This window comes from Galeopterus variegatus, unplaced genomic scaffold (genome assembly GCF_000696425.1).
Source record: "Galeopterus variegatus unplaced genomic scaffold, G_variegatus-3.0.2 Scaffold10797, whole genome shotgun sequence".
Classification (NCBI taxonomy): domain Eukaryota; kingdom Metazoa; phylum Chordata; class Mammalia; order Dermoptera; family Cynocephalidae; genus Galeopterus; species Galeopterus variegatus.
Window position 1 is genome coordinate 39,560 of NW_007736908.1, and position 16,563 is coordinate 56,122.

Genomic DNA, 16,563 nt, shown 5'->3' on the forward strand with positions numbered 1-16,563 from the left:
CCGGCAACGGGATCGCAACCCTCGGCGTTGCTCCCGCGCCCCGCTCAGCCAGTGAGCGGGAACCGGTCCGTATGTGGGATCCGAACCCTCGGACGTGAGCGCCGCCGCGCTTCCCAAGCGGCGCACTATCCAGTGCACCACCGGGCCGGCCCGCAAAGTATATTTTGACAGGAAAGGACTGGCATTAACACAAGTGGATGAGAGCAGACTTTTTGAAGTTCAGAATAACAGTAAGGAAGTAACATTAGATAGTAGTGCTTGATTTATTTAATTTCACAAGTATTTAAAAATAAACATAACGAGGCATACTAGCCAAATAATCTTATGTAAATTACAGTATGTACATGAATGAATGTACATGAAAATGGAAGCTACTCCCCAATAAGTTGTACTAGTTACAGGAAGAAGACCCATAATTGGTAATACCCACTGCAGATATAATGCTCAGAAAATTAATGAATTGTGATAATGCTACACCTTTCTTTACAAAGATAATTTTTTTTTTGTATAAAGCTTTTCTGCTTCAGTAACATATTCCTACCTAAAAATATCTGATAAGCTAAATTTTCTGATATTAAATTCAATAGAAGCTACTTTGGTTTCTTCAAACCATGGAATTTTTGTAGTTAGACTGAGCCTTTGAGATCATTTTGTTCAATCTCATCATTTTAGGAGTCAATGATGGAGTCAAATAGGTAAAGAAAGAACTTGACTACAGTTACCCAAACATTTACAGGTAGAGCTGGAATAGAACCAAGTCCCTCATAACTCAGCCCAAAGGGCTTTTTGCTGCACCATTTTGAGTCCTCTCCCATGAGTAGTTAACTTTGATAATAGAAATCAGTGTACAAACAGCAGTCACGGACTTGTAACTCTTTTTCCTTTTTATGACATTTATTTATATTCAGTCTATAACTATGATCTATTATTTTTGTGACCTACTAAGTATGATAATGGCAAAGATAATATTTTTTTATCTTTTTGTTTTGTAATTAATCTTTTGAACTGGTGAAAATATTTATGGGCGAATATATAGGGTAGCATTAAAAACATTTTCTGTGCTCTTATGAGTTAGGTAAGGAGAAAAATGCTACTCTGATTTGGTATGTGAGAATTTAGAACCCCAAGATACCTATGACAGGAGCTATAATAAAAAGTTCATGACAACTCTCAGATTAGATATAAAATTTTCCAGTATTCAATGAGGCGATGTTCGGTACCATCTATCTGATAGTTATTGTTATGCGTGTAGGCGGGGATACTGTAGCCAGTTTATTTATTTTGCTTTCTTTTGCAGGTCATTCTCTATCAAGGTGGACAGATGTTTGATGGTGCCCCCCGGTTCCATGGTAGGGTAGGATTTACAGGCACCATGCCAGCCACAAATGTCTCTATCTTCATTAATAACACGCAGCTATCAGATACAGGCACCTACCAGTGTTTGGTCAACAACCTTCCAGACAGAGGGGGCAGGAACATTGGGGTCACTGGTCTCACAGTGTTAGGTGAGTGACAAAATTTCCAGGCACCATGGCTTTACTTATGAACCTACTTTCAAGCATATCTACCTTTGCCCTCGCACACTCTCAGTCTGCTTACGTTTTTTCCCTGTCCGCATTCTCTCAGTTCTATCTCTGTTCTGCTTCTCCATGCTTCTTACACATAGTCTTCCCACTCTTTTTTTTCATTTCAGGTGGACTCTAAAACTTCTTAAATGACTTTTTCTGAAGGTGGAGAAAGGTGGTATAAAATGACATTGAAATTGACCTCTCACTTTTCTTAAGCTTCTGCAGGATAGAACTTACTGTTGGGAACAAACTAAAGCAGGAATTATTTATTTTGAGTATGAAGCAGAAGTTTCAGCGTGAGTGAGAGTAACACTATTACTTCACATGGATGTAACACTGGGGAGGATCACCACCGTTCTCGGCGTGCCCCTGTTGTCCTGGCATGATTTTAATAGTACCTCCTTTTACTCTCAGAAGTATCCTTGTTTGAGCAGTAAATGATATTATCACCTCAATACCGAGACCAAATAGATTTAGAGCCTTTTGCCGGGTTACACAGACAATGAACAGCAACAGAGTTCAGATGAGAATTGAAGTCTCCTTATTCACACTGTCACTCTTTCCATTATTCCATGCTGTTAGATTAAGTCATACTAAATTATATCCATGCTAAACATGCTTTATTTCTCAATTCACCTGTCTCGAAAATAAAACAGTGCCTTCTAAATGAATACTTGTTGTAGACATGGCTAAATTCAGTTCATTTGGGGAGATGGAGGAAGGACTTAAAGAAGGCTGATGATCTTGATTCTCCTTCATCCTGCTCAGGTCTCAGAATCTACCCCGTAGTGCTTGTAAAACTCTCCCCCCTTTTCTTTTCCTTCCATTGTTGAATCACTTGAGGATACAGATACTTGGGATTCTTGCCATATTCCCTATTCGAGCAAGAATATATAACACTTGGTGACTTTTTCTCCCAGTCTTCAAATGAAATTAGAAAACTAAGGACCAGGTTGGGGATTTCTATTCCCAAAATCTTATTCGTTGTAATATATTAAAAATTGTATAGATTTTAAAACACTCTGGTACTGAGTACAGAGTTCTAATGGAATTAAATATTATTATGATGCTTATACCTGTAAGTAAGATAACTGGCTTCCCAGATTACAAAAGCTATTATTATTTTTAAGGGAACACAAAAGTGCCCTCATTTTATAGTTAAGGCTGCCCACAAAGAATTATTCTGGGTTTCCCTTTATAGCATCACAGTGGCAATGCCAAAGACAGTAAATTGTGGAGACTCGTTTACCCCATCACAGCAGTTAGGATTCTCTGGCATTTTTACTCTTCTTACCTATAACCTCTCATTGTTTCCCCTTCCTGCACCCATTCTCCAGATTTCTCTGTACATTCCGCATTCATTTTCCATTCATTCATTTATCCATCCATCCATTCATTCATTTTTGAAAGGGTGAACACAATTATTGAAAAGTCCTCAGCATTAGTGATACACCATCATTTGAACTTACACTCTACTGTGTGCATTTGCCAATATGAGACTTCAAGCCCTGGGCTTAGTTTATATTTTTATTTGCTTGCTTTTTATCGTAAATCAACACTTTCTTCCATTAGTAGTCTTTTTTGGTAGTTTTTTTGGTAATCTTTGTGACCTATATGTCTTAATGATTGTAAAATCATTGCATATCAATTTCCTTCTTACTTGAACCTTACTCTTACTTTCCCCACCATAAAGCAGAATTTGGTGTAAAGTGGGTCAGTCTGGTTTTTGTTTATGAAGTGAGAAAGAACCTTGTTAAGGTGTTCATAGCCAGAGAACAGCTGGCAGGGTGAGTGTTGCTATTTTTTGAAATCTTCTCTAATAGTGGACTCTTTCAATGGTGTTTTTAAAGGCTACATGTTGATTTGAAGGATCTTAAGAATTCTTCTTTAAAAGCAGAGTGAAGTCAAAACCATAAGATACCTGGAAAATATAATCCAAGGGTGTAGCCCCTTTTTACATGTTTGCTCCCTCCCAATTGAAGTTGCATGTCTTGCACCTGTGTCCAAGCCCTGTGAATGAGTACAGGACCGTCCTCTAGCTTTCACCATGAGGTTATCTCTTTAGCCATGAGGCTGTCTTCCAAAAACAATGTTATCTGAGGTGTACTGAATGTTGATGTCTCCTCCTTCCTCACTTGGCTCACTGTAAATGTGTACTTTATTGCTTACTCTTCCTATTATAGTTCCCCCCTCTGCCCCACACTGCCAAATCCAAGGATCCCAGGATATTGGCAGCGATGTCATCCTGCTCTGTAGCTCAGAGGAAGGCATTCCTCGACCAACTTACCTTTGGGAGAAGTTAGACAATACCCTCAAACTACCTCCAACAGCCACTCAGGGTATGTATAGTGCTGCTTTACACATTTTATTAGTTATCATGGAAAATTCTGATTCTAAGATTCACAAAGTTATTAACTTAAAGAGATTTTGAAAAAATAACACTCTGTAGTTGTAACTGCTAAAAAAAACCTTTCTGGATTATTTTGTGTTTTTAACTTTAAGGTGATAATGATGAACATACTGGTAATATTGATTTGATCATCACATACTGTACACAAATATTGATAGTCAGCCCTGTATCCCATAAGTATGCATAATCAAAAAAAAAGAAACTTTAAGGCGAATAAAACATTTTCTTTCTCTTCTCTCTGTTGCCTTTATAAAATATATCTCATCCATTGGTATGGAAATTCTATTCCATTAGAATGCGACGTAAAATAGCTAAATGGTGGCTTCTTGAGTTAACTCTAAGACAATTCTTGACATTTATATCTGAGAATCTACTTCCTACTTGAGGCACAATTGCCTGTTTTAGTATAAGAAACACCAACATAGTCATGAGAGTGTTAATCCTCTTGTTTTCACCCTGAGGTCTAATTAGAGAAGGAAGATAGGAAAAAGAACAGGAAAGGATCCTGGAGATCCAGGAGATCTAGGAAATTACATCAGACAGGTAAAGATGGAGGGGGCACGAGTGTCACAGATGGTTTTTATTTTTTTTATTTTTATTTTGTCAATATACAATATAGTTAGTTATTGTGTCTCATCACCAAAACCTCCCTCCCTCCTCCCTCTCCCCCCTCCCACCCCGATGTGTCCCCTCCATTTTCTTGTTGTAAGAGCTTCAAAAAAAAAAGTTGAGGTTGTTAAATCTTCCTCTCCACCCCACCCCCGGTTTTTGTTGTTGTTGTTGTTGTTGTTGATGTTGTTGTTGTTGCTGTTTGTTTGTTTTTGTGTGAGTGTGTGTGTGTATGTGTGTGTGTGTGTGTATGTATGTGTGTGAATTGATTCATTCACCTTTAGCTCCCTCCAATAAGTGAAAACATGTGGTATTTCTTTTTCACTGCCTGACTCGTTTCACTTAATATTATTCTTTCAAGGTCCATCCATGTTGTTGCAAATGGCAGTATTTCATTCGTTTTTATAGCTGAGTAGTATTCCATTGTGTAGATATACCACATTTTCCATATCCACTCATCCGATGATGGACATTTGGGCTGATTCCAGCTCTTGGCTATTTGCAAATCCATCTATTTAGATTTGATTTTAAAGGAAACACCCTTGAAAAATTGAGAAAATTTTATTAAATAAAATAAGGAAAAATTATATATACAGATAGAATTATATATATAAAATCTTCCGTTTGAAGAAAATTAAATTTAACAACCTTGAATGTTGTATCATCTCTAAAATAGAAAGTGTGTTTTGCAGCATTCTCAGAGTGAATTTACAAATCTTAATTTACATATAAAGAGTTAACAGTTAATAGAGAGGCCCCAAATAACCTTAATTATGTCTAATATGTTTGAATCATATTGATGGTACAAGCCTGTCAGGGGAAAGGAAAGTCCTAAGTTGTAAAGTGAAGTTAGACATATTAAAGAACCAGGGCCATAGCCTCTAAAAAGCCTGGGACACTCCTTTGAGAATCCCAGCAGTAATAGTAATGGGTCTTCCCATCATCTTTTAATTAATCTCACCCCAAATTCGTTATTTAAAAAAACTTCTTTCAACATAATAACTTTTGGGTTACCTTAATAATGACTACTGTAATGCTGTTGTTTCCTACTGATTGTTCATTGCTTAATGTTTATGCTACACTGTAGGTTAAATACTTTTTTTGTGGACTGATTTGCTAATCTCACCATTGTAAGTGGCATGCTTAAAATAGCTCTTGTCTTGAAATACTGAAAACTGTATTCAAATTCCAGACTTTCCAGTAACTATTTCTGTAACAATTCACCTCTCTGGGCCTGTGTTGCTTTTCTGTAAAAGAAGGGTTTTAACAATATTGTATTAAAGGTCCTCTGTAGCAGGAATAAGATTCCATGATTTATATTTACAATGTTTCTGTGGAATACTGAATGGAGTTTGGAATTCTGAATGAATAAGTGATAGTGTTTGATAGAATTTGGATGTGTTGTCCCTGCCAAAATTCATACAGAAATCTGATCCCCAATATGATAGTGTTAGATTCTGTTTGAGTCATAGGGGCAGATCCCTCATGAATGGATTAATGTTCTCTGTAGGTGGGGTGATTAATAAGTGAAATCTCACTCTACTAGTTCCTGTGAGAGTTGGTTGTTTAAAAGACCCTGGCACCTCCCGTCTTTCTCTCTTTTGCTTCCTCTCGCCATGTGGTCTGCTTGTACCTGCCGGCTGCCTGCTACTTTCTACCATGAGTAGAAGCAGCCTGAGGCCGGTGCCAGATGCAGCTGTCCCAGAATCGTAAGCCAGATAAACCTCTGTTCCTTATAAATTACCCAGTCTCCCGGTTCCCGTTCACTGGCTGAGCGAGGCGCGGGAGCAGCACCGTGGGTTGCGATCCCGTTGCCGGTCCCGGTCCGGTACGGGGGCGACACTGAGGGTTGCGATCCGTTGCCGGACACAGAAAAAGACAAAAAGGAAAAAAAAATAAATAAATTACCCAGTCTCAGGTATTTGTTATAGCAACACAAATGGACTAATAGAGTGGATTTTTGTATGTAGATTGAGAAATACCTGAAAAAGAACCTTCTATACCTCTTTATTTCTGGATGGAGTACAAGGATACTTCAGAAAGTTCATGGAAAAATAGAATTAAAAGATAAATGAATCTTTCCATGAACGTTTTGAAGACTCCATATATATATATATATATAATTATTCTCTAACACTTAAAAGAATATATTGTAATTTATGTTGTTCCCTATTATTGGATATTTAAGTTTCTTTGGAATTATAACTTCAATTTTAACTCAATATATTTAATTTAATTTAATTAATTTATTTTTGGTGGCTGGCTGGTATAGCCAGTGTGTTTTAAGAGATGGTTTTACAAGTTCTATAAATGGTAACAGGTTTTAAAATTTTTTTATTTAATATTTGGTCTAGACTTTTTTTTTACCCAATGTAATCCATTTTGAAATAATATTTTTTTTGTATAGATGTCACCAGAGTATAATTTGCAGTTACATAGTCTAACATACACCCTCATTGTGCATTAAAATCACCTAGAGGAGTTTTAAAAATGTCCATTTCCATGCCCCTCCTCCAGACATTCTGATTTAATTTGTCTGGGGTAGAGGCCAGCATTTATATATTTTTTTAAAAAGTATTTCTAATGATCAGCTAGGGTTGAGAATCAATGGGATAATCTATTAATATACCAAGAAGGATCATGTTAAGCCATGGAGGGTGATTCCCTTCTAGAATAATCCCCATGTCCCAATTGTGCAGCCTCTTGGCAACCAAGGATTGAGGTAAGTATAGTCGCTCCTCACAGTGGTTCAGTAAAGCTTGAACTCTGCAAGAAAAGCTGAGGGTTATAATTAGGAAAAGACTTTTTGAGTTAAAGAGGGAGAATAACCCTCATACTTTGAAGAAACACAGAGAACCTTAAAATGAGTTTTTAAAAATTAGTGAAAATAATGGCAATTTATTTTCCATCTTTCCTTTTACCTTGGTAAATATAAAGTATAATATTATACTTGATTTTAAGAAGTTTTTTTTGAAAAGATACATTTTTTATTTATATATATATTTTATTGATTTTACATACTCATGGGTCACAGAGCTGACTGTCAGCTCCTGTGCCCAAGGTGTGATGATCAGATCAATACTATCAGCGTGCCACCACCACAAATCGCAGTTACTCCCCATATCCCCCACCCAACTTCTCCTCAACACCACATGCCCCAGCAACCCTAGGTCTGTTCTCTCCCTCTTTATTATTAATGGTTAACAGTTTCTAAAACTAAATTGTACATTTTTCCATCATGCTTTTTAAGAAATCCTCTGTTGTCCTTACCCTTTTGTAATTTAATACGGTGAAGAGAGATGATACTCTCCTGCCTAAGAACTCTGTGCAGAAATCCATCTGGAGATCACAGCTGGAGCAGTATTTTAAATACTCTCATGTTCTAAGAGAGAAGACTGAGGCCCAGAGAGGATACCAGGTGTCCCCAAAGTCTGCAGACAGAAAGAACTGCCATTCTTTTGCCATGCTTGGAAGATGCAGGATTCTTGATTATCCTTCTTGAACTGCCACTGCTGCTTTCCATCCCAGTGAGAGCATTTGCATAATATTCTAATGGGGAGCAGAAAAGTTTTCACCCATTTAACTTGCTAAATAAATGGGTACTTATGTCTGCTTCAAGACATTATTCTGGCTGAAGACAAGTTTTTCCCCTACGTTTTTGCCCTCTGACCTAAAGAAGCAAGTCCCATGTGATGTTCAGCACTCCTTTAAAAAATCAAATGCTAGCAATTATCAGAACACATTCATTTGTTCCTACACTAATTTATTCTTTAAATATATAGGTGTTTGTGTATGTATGTGTGAACAACCCTTATTCTGTGCAACTACTTCAAGGTAGACTCTTGAAGGAGATGGAGAAATACAAATATAAAAAGACATATCTCTATCCTAGAGCTCATTTTATAATGGAGGAGACAGATATAAAGAGATAATAATAATACTGCATGCTTAATGCTATAAAAACATATATAGTGCTATGAAATTTAAAAGATAGGAATATTAATTCTCCATGAGCAGTTCAGGAAGAACTTTGTAGGGAAAGAGATTCCTGAGCAGAAAAGGATCTTAAGCAATGAATAGAATTTTACCAGGTGAAAGGAAGTGTTATAAATAGAGGGAACCATGCATGTAAAATCTTGCAAGTGTAAAAGCTTGGCATTTTTAAGTGAGAGGATCTATGAAGTTGACATAAAGGTTTATGGGGGGTTTGGCCAGAGAGGAGCTTGGTAAGGTCCAGCCTAGATTGTGAAAGGCTTTATATAACATGCAAGGAGTTTGGATGTTATCTTTGAGACTGTGGGTATTTACTGATGTTTATAAAGCAAGCAAAGATAGCCAGGTGTGCATTTTAGAATCAGCATCAGCAATCAGGAGGAAAGATTGGCAGTCAGACTATAAATGGATCTGATGATAAAAAGCTTCAATAATAGCTCCATCAAGAATGAAGAGTTCCTGAACTAAGCCCCTAGTGATGGGGATGGGGAAGAGACAGGTGGAAGTGTAGGATTCAAGAGAGACTGAAGGCAAAGGTCAGGAAGATATGGGGCTTGATTAGATGTTGGGATTCAGAGGAGAGTCAGAGTTACTTCACATGTTTGTTGTGGGCCGCTAAATGAACAGTGGCCACATTAACTCAGAGAAGGACTTCTTAGAGGGTTTGCTTGAGAAAAGTTGTGAGTAAGTTAGTGGTCCCCTGGGACCTCTACATGGGGATTGAAGTAATGATAATGGTAACATTTTCTGTGCACTAAGTGCCATTCTCCTTTGAGAATTAAAGCTTAACAATCAACATAGTGACATACTTATTCAGAAGAATCTACTGATGTCAACTTAAAAGCAAGAACAGAGTCAACATTTCTGGAAACCTGGACAGAAGTGTGTAGAAGAGAAGCAGTCAAGATCTAATCAGTTAATCTTGCTTTTAGCTGTTGCCATGTTTTAAATGTGGGTTCATTGCCTTGTCTGTTGCTAATGGTGAATCATTCTTGCAAATAAATATTAATGTTTATATACATAGTGTATTTTATACAAATGCCATGAGTGGTATTTCAAGAAATACCAAGTTTTGGAAGCAAAATAAGTCCTTAACTTGGTAACTTTGATGTGTGATCCTATGTAATGTTTTTTCAAAAATTTACTTTTGGGGCCGGCCCGGTGGCGCACTGCTACAGTGCGCCGCTTGGGAGAGCGGTGGCGCTCCCGCCGAGGGTTTGGATCCCACATACAGACCGGTTCCCGCTCACTGGCTGAGCGAGGTGCGGGCGCAACACCGAGGGTTGCGATCCCGTTGCCGGTCCCGGTCCTGTACGGGTGCGACACTGAGGGTTGCGATCCGTTGCCGGTCACAAAAAACGACAAAAAGGAAAAAAAAAAAAAAACTTTTAAAATTTAATTGAAACGTATTGATTGTACATATTTATGATGCACAGAATTATATTTCAATACTATGTAATATTGTTAATACTAGGGGCTATGAACATTATTCAGATATTTCTCAGTAATGTTCGTTGGTTTGTTTCATTGTTTGACTTTGCTGCAGACTTCAGTTCTCTGTGAATACTTTAATGGCAGAAATGCAAAGAGAAGATAGGAATGTTGCTGTGGAATGTACTAGCATGAAATCAGAAATGAATTGGCAAAAGCAATATCTGTTTCAATGGCAAAACTAAAATCAGGCAAGCAGACAAAATATTTTTTCATCAAAATATTGAAATTATATTATATTGAAATATTGAAAATATTTCATCAAAATATCAAAATATTTTCATCACTGAATAAAGGAAATGAGCTAATAATATGAGGCAGCATGTATCCTAACATCCATCTGGAAGGTGCTTTTGGACATTCTCTTAATGGGGACAGATTCTTTCTCTGTCTCTTCTCCATGTCCATCGTAACTCAACCAACATCAACACAAAAATGAAATAAAACTTTCTCTGTCTAGAAAATTTGGTGTGAAACAGAGGTCAAGGTTATTGGATAGTCTAATGTTGTATAGTGTTTTAAATTCTGTTTAAGAGTGATGGAGTTTAAATAGTATAGTATTTGTGGTTATCTTTAAGTCTTTAAATAGGTTTTTATTGGCACTTAATTTTGTATATTTCCTTTTTTTACAATTTTTTTATTATCAAATATTTGTTTTAGGTTGAGATCATTTTTACATATTATTGAAATATAAAATTTTGTCAGAACATATTGGTTCAAATAACAATAAACCATGCATTTATTATTGTCTTTTTTTTTTTACAAAATCCTTGTGAAACTTTTATGTAATAAATGATTCACTGTTTATTGTTATAGTCACTCATTTTTAAAATATGTAAATCATGTGAAAAATACAGAATAAATTATGATTTAGGAATTCTCTTCAAATCCTGAAGATTAATATCTGTTGGGAATTTGCAGGCACTAGACATTTTCCAAATTTCTTGACTGATTTAGAAAAATATACAAATTTCCCAAGAAATACCAGGAAGGAATTCCCACAGGGAAACGTTACCAGGGACTATACTAAGTTCTTTACATGCATTACCTCATTTAGTCTTCACAGTCACCTGCAATGTGTAGGTACTTTGGTAGCTCTATATTGCAGATGAGGAAGCTGAAATATAGCTGATAAAGAACAGGTAACACACTCAAGACCACATAACTAGTAGGAGGTAGAGTAGATTCAAACCCAGGCTGTCTGGCTCTGGAACATGTGCTGTTAGCCAACACACCACCTGCTATGTAGCAAGAGGTGGGTTTCTGGAACTAAAGAGAAGGAATGGAACTGAAAATATATGCTTAAATTTGTTTCTCTCTAATTCTGAAGGGCAGTCTAGGCCAGGTGCATAGCTTGTGTGGGATACAAGGTTGCTGTGAAATAAATCAGGAGTGTGGTTTGGTGTCCTTTGAGCTTTCCAAATTATGTAGTCCCACACAACAATTGAACTTTCCCTATTCTTTAAAAGAAAGAATATCAAAGGAACATTTTTTCTTCAACTTCATTTCAGCAAATTACTTCTCTGCTGGAGCAGGCCAAGTGAAGCCCTGCTAGTTTCAAGAAGGGCTATGTAATGTACTTTGTGGCTGCAAACAGTCTGGTGTTTGCTAAAGAGTTTCTCCCATCTGCACTTTGCCTCGTCTACCTAAACAGCTCTATTTCTTTTAGGTTAATTCTCTATCAATGTGTTTTTCTCATTCCCTGATTACATTCTGAGTTGGCTCTCCCATGGTATGTTAACACCATTTAATAATACATTCTAGAAAGTAATAATACTTTCTAATAGCAACATGCTGGTGTCTGTATCTATAGATACAAAGAGAACAACAGTGACTTCATCTTTTAAAAATAACTTTTTAAAGCAATAATCTTTAGTTTACCTCTTTCTATATGCCAGAATGCTGCTTAGAGCAGCTGTTTAAAATTTCCCAAATTGTCTCTTATAGAAATGTCAACAAAATTAGTGGTTTGATGTGAGCTGATAAAATTCCTAGAATTTCAGGCTTAGAGAAAAAAAAAACAGCAACATAGTATGTAGAATTGTGGGGTTCATTGCCCAGAGATTATGATTTTCTTTAATGATGACAGGAGAACATGTGTTGAAGAGGGAGTTAGGCAGCTGGCTTAGTTTGTACTGTAATACTAACAGCATCGGAACATTGCGTGATTAGGAAATAATCCTGTAGATGCACCCTATAGAATGATGTAATTTTAAATGCCTTACTGGAAAGCCAAGTGTATGTATGGTGAATATAAGCTTTGAATTTGGGCTGACCTAATTTTATAGACTGCTGCTGCTCATGTGCTATGTGATCTTGGACAAATCACATAACTTCTCTGAACTTTCTCATCTTTGAAAAGTAAGGATTATAGAGCCTAAGCTTGGTAAGAAGACTAAAGAGGCATATTTAAAGCTCTCAGTAGGTGTAAGCAGTATACAACAGACACTAAAGAGAAGGTAGCCCTTTTATTACATAACTTCTCTGAACTTTCTCATCTTTGAAAAGTAAGGACTATAGAGCCTAAGCTTGGTAAGAAGACTAAAGAGGCATATGTAAAGCTCTCAGTAGGTGTAAGCAGTATACAACAGACACTAAAGAGAAGGTAGCCCTTTTATGCATTTGTTGATCCTCTTTATTTATTGAGCACCTTTCTGCTTGCGGGATAACTTCTGAGGATGGTGATACAGTGATGAACAAGACAGTGACAAGCAGGCAAGCAATTACACTAAATGTGGTAAGTGCCAGTCGGGGCTAGAGAATACAGAGTGCTGGAGGAGCTTGTGGGAAGGACATCTAATAAGGGCTGGAAAATCACACAGAGCACAGGGAAAGAGAAAGCAATTGCCTTGAGACTGGCCCAAGTAACTGAGCGAATTCACTGAAAGCCTCCCTGACCCCCGCACACATCGATAGCCCTCAAGAGTTTTTTGTTTTTGTTTTGTTAATTTCTCATTCTTTTCACCAAATCCTTACTTGATTATTATTTTTTGTGACAGACCAGGTTCAAGGAACGGTCACCATCCGGAACATTAGCACTCTGTCTTCAGGTTTGTACCAGTGCGTTGCTTCTAACGCCATTGGAACCAGCACCTGTCTTTTGGATCTCCAGGTTACTTCACGTAAGTATATGAAATTCTGATGTCAACTCTGGGTCTGAAACTCTTAAGATCTGTGTTAAATCAGTAAACGAAGGGTTCTGCTTAATTGTTTTGAGGTTATCTGAAGATTAAATATAAACTTTTTTGGTTTTAACCATTATTAGAAATGCTTTGTAAATGTTTTAGTATACTTTTCAGCCTCAGCAGTATGGTAATCTTTATGATAAAATATCTGTTTTCAGGATCATTAGAATGAAACCAATTCTTATTGTATCATGCAATAGACATAAAAATTTGTAATGATTTATGGCTATGGCAAGACCTTCTTGAGTTTTTTCCTAATTCTTTATATCTGCTTAATTGTTGGGTGTCTAGGTTATAAATATGCAGTGTAGAAAATTTCTCTTTAGTTGAGAATTCTAGTTGCAAAAGGGAGTGATCTGGCTGGGATGAGATAATAAGGCATCCTGCTGATTGCCAGGGTTCATTTGGGGCAGATCAGACAAGTTAGATAGGTGCCATCTGTTTCCTGCTGTGCTTTAGGTGTTGCTCTCCTAGAGCTGTTCAAGTTGTCTAATTGTTCATTTATTCAATAGATGTTGAGCCCCTACTGTAGGTTAGTCCTAGCCACTGGGGCTATAGACAGTTAATTAACGTTTAACTTTATATGGATGCAATACTTTAGCAGTTTTGTACATTTTAAGCAGATTATTTAGTAAACTTAATTTTTTATACAGTTGCATGGGTATATGTTATCTCTTTCTCTCTCTTTTTTCTTTAAATATACCTTAAATATATTTTGCAGCTCAGCCCAGAAGCATTGGACTAATAGCTGGAACCATTGGCACTGGTGCAGTTATTATCATTTTTTGCATTGCACTAATTTTAGGGGCATTCTTTTACTGGAGAAACAAAAATAAAGAGGAGGAGGAAGAAGAAATTCCTAATGAAATAAGGTTTGTATGTCAGATCACTTGTCTTACATAGCCAATGTGTATTTTATTCATTCTGGCAGTTAAGATTTCTTTGCTTATCTAGTAACTCCTATGGCCAAGACAGCTAAAGTGGCCGAATGATATTTTCTTATATGTTATGTCACTTTTCCTTGTAGTACTACTTAGCTTTACTGACTGGGCCATGAAAGGGGGACAGATCCAGTGTGTGCCTAACTAGGAGGAGGCAAGCAGCTCCCCAGCTCCTCCATACCTGCAGGGCAGGTGGGGTTAGATGGCTGCCACAATAGAAAAGTCAGTTTAAAACATGTGTTTCACGCCGGCATTTATAATAGATGAGGGCATAGATCAAGAAGGAACACCTTAAGCGCATACCAGTTCCTGTACACAGGCCACAGCACTATGGCCTGGTGTGAAAGACAGTCAAGGCAAAAGAGTACGAACGTTTTAAGAAAATAGTGCCAGAATGATCTTTACAGAAAAGAGACTCAACATATTGTGGAGATTTGAGGGTTCAGGCTTAGTTTCAGATTTCAACCTGGCATATCCTTGTTGAAAATGCTTCAGTGACTTGTCTCCTTAGCATGACAGACACAGCCTTTCAGGACCTGGCCTCACCTGCTTATCTTACTCACCACTTCCCAGCACACTCTGGGTTCCGTCTCTTCTGCATTTCCTGTGCTTCAGGGCCTTTATTCCAACCTCTGCTGTCTTCCTGCTCCTCCCCCTTTCGTCCATTCTCTTCACTAAACTCCTTTGTCTGATTCAAGACTACTCCAGGCCTTACCTCCTCACATAACTTGTCTTCAGCCCTGTGCCCAGCCTTTCAGACTTGCAAAGGTTCTTGCATTGATTGCCACCCTTACTTGACTATAGGCTTCCCAGGTGTAGGACTCGTGTCTTTTTTTTTTTTTTTTACAAGAAACGTCTAGTAGAATATAGTTAATAAATGTAAAATAGTTAACATCGTAATTAAATTAATGACTTCTCTTAACCTCTTGTAGTTCTTAATGGTTTGGGCTGTATGCAGAGATAGATTCCATCCTAGCATAAGATTACTGAGGAACACCTTTCATCCGCACATCACAGTGATTTCTCAGACACAGAAGAGCAATAGAATCAGGCCAACTCTAATCACTTGCTGAAGTTCTTCACACCCATATATTGGTTTCCTAGCTATTTTGTGGCAACTAGCTCAGTGGATTTCTTCATGGACTATTTTCCTATTTACAGTAAAGAAAAAAATAAATATATTTATTATATAAATACACATATTTCCATTATATTGGAAGAGACATTCTTTGAGAGATTTGATATTTCCATTTTCACTCCTGGAGACTAAGAAGCTCGGGAGAGATTTTCTTAACCATTGTCTCCGAGGGAAAGGGTGCCAGAGCCCTGGCTCTCCATGCTGTGTTTGCTTTCACCATACAGTGGTCTCACCAGAGGATTTGTGTGTCAGACATATTAGCCTTAACATTAAAAGTAAGAAGAGTCCTAGGTAGAAGAGTCGGATAAACTTCAAGTAAATCCTAATGACGGCTTTGTTTTTGTTCCTTCTCAGAGAGGATGATCTTCCACCTAAATGTTCTTTTTCTGCCAAAGCATTTCACACTGAAATATCCTCCTCGGAGAACAACACATTGACCACCTCTTCCAATACTTACAACAGCCGATACTGGAGCAACAATCCAAAAGTTCATAGAAACACGGACTCATTCAACCACTTCAGTGACCTGCGCCAGTCTTTCTCCCTCCACTCAGGCAATGCCAACATCCCATCCATTTATGCTAACGGGAACCCCCTGGTCCCAGCTCCACATAAGACTGTTGTAGTGACAGCCAATAGAGAGTCATCTCCGCAGGCTGTATCCAGGAGCAATGGCTCAGTCAGCAGGAAGCCTCGGCCTCAGCACATACACTCCTACACTGTTAGCCAAGCAATGCTGGAGCGGATTGGTGCGGTCCCTGTCATGGTGCCTGCTCAGAGTCGGGCTGGGTCCCTGGTATAGGACATGAGGAGATGTAGTGTTCAGAAAAGAATAAATGGAATGCCCCCATACAAGGGGGAGGGTGGGGTGGGCATGTGCTGGGGAAGAAACACTTTCCTTATGATTATATTAGTAAAAAGCACAAAGGCGGCGGCAATGCTGTTACCTGGCCACTAAGATGTGTAAAATGGACTGGAGTGCTCTGTCATGAAGACTTGTTTCCCCACCACAGATGTCCTGGGATTCTGTTTAAACAGCGTGCTGTTACCTGGCCACTAAGATGTGTAAAATGGACTGAAGTGCTCTGTCATGAAGACTTGTTTCCCCACCACAGATGTCCTGGGATTCTGTTTAAACAGCTGGATCTCAAAGATGTGCCAAGCTAAGGAAAAGATATAAGAACAGAATAGCACTTAAAACCCAAACTGTAGTCCAGATGGGCTTGTA

The 16,563-nt window shown here is 37.9% G+C and overlaps 1 protein-coding gene across 1 annotated transcript in view; it reads left to right on the forward strand.

Annotated features, from left to right (window-relative positions):
- Positions 1-16,325, forward strand: part of IGSF11 (immunoglobulin superfamily, member 11) — a gene marked incomplete at its 5' end in the record, with an annotated part of 17,946 nt that extends 1,621 nt beyond the window's left edge. Inside the window, 5 exons of the mRNA XM_008594438.1 lie at positions 1,298-1,505; positions 3,752-3,907; positions 13,071-13,193; positions 13,978-14,128; positions 15,690-16,325. Of these exons, the coding sequence (XP_008592660.1) occupies positions 1,298-1,505; positions 3,752-3,907; positions 13,071-13,193; positions 13,978-14,128; positions 15,690-16,137 (1,086 nt within the window). The remainder of the gene's footprint in view (positions 1-1,297; positions 1,506-3,751; positions 3,908-13,070; positions 13,194-13,977; positions 14,129-15,689) is intronic.
- Between the last annotated feature and the right edge of the window lie 238 nt (positions 16,326-16,563).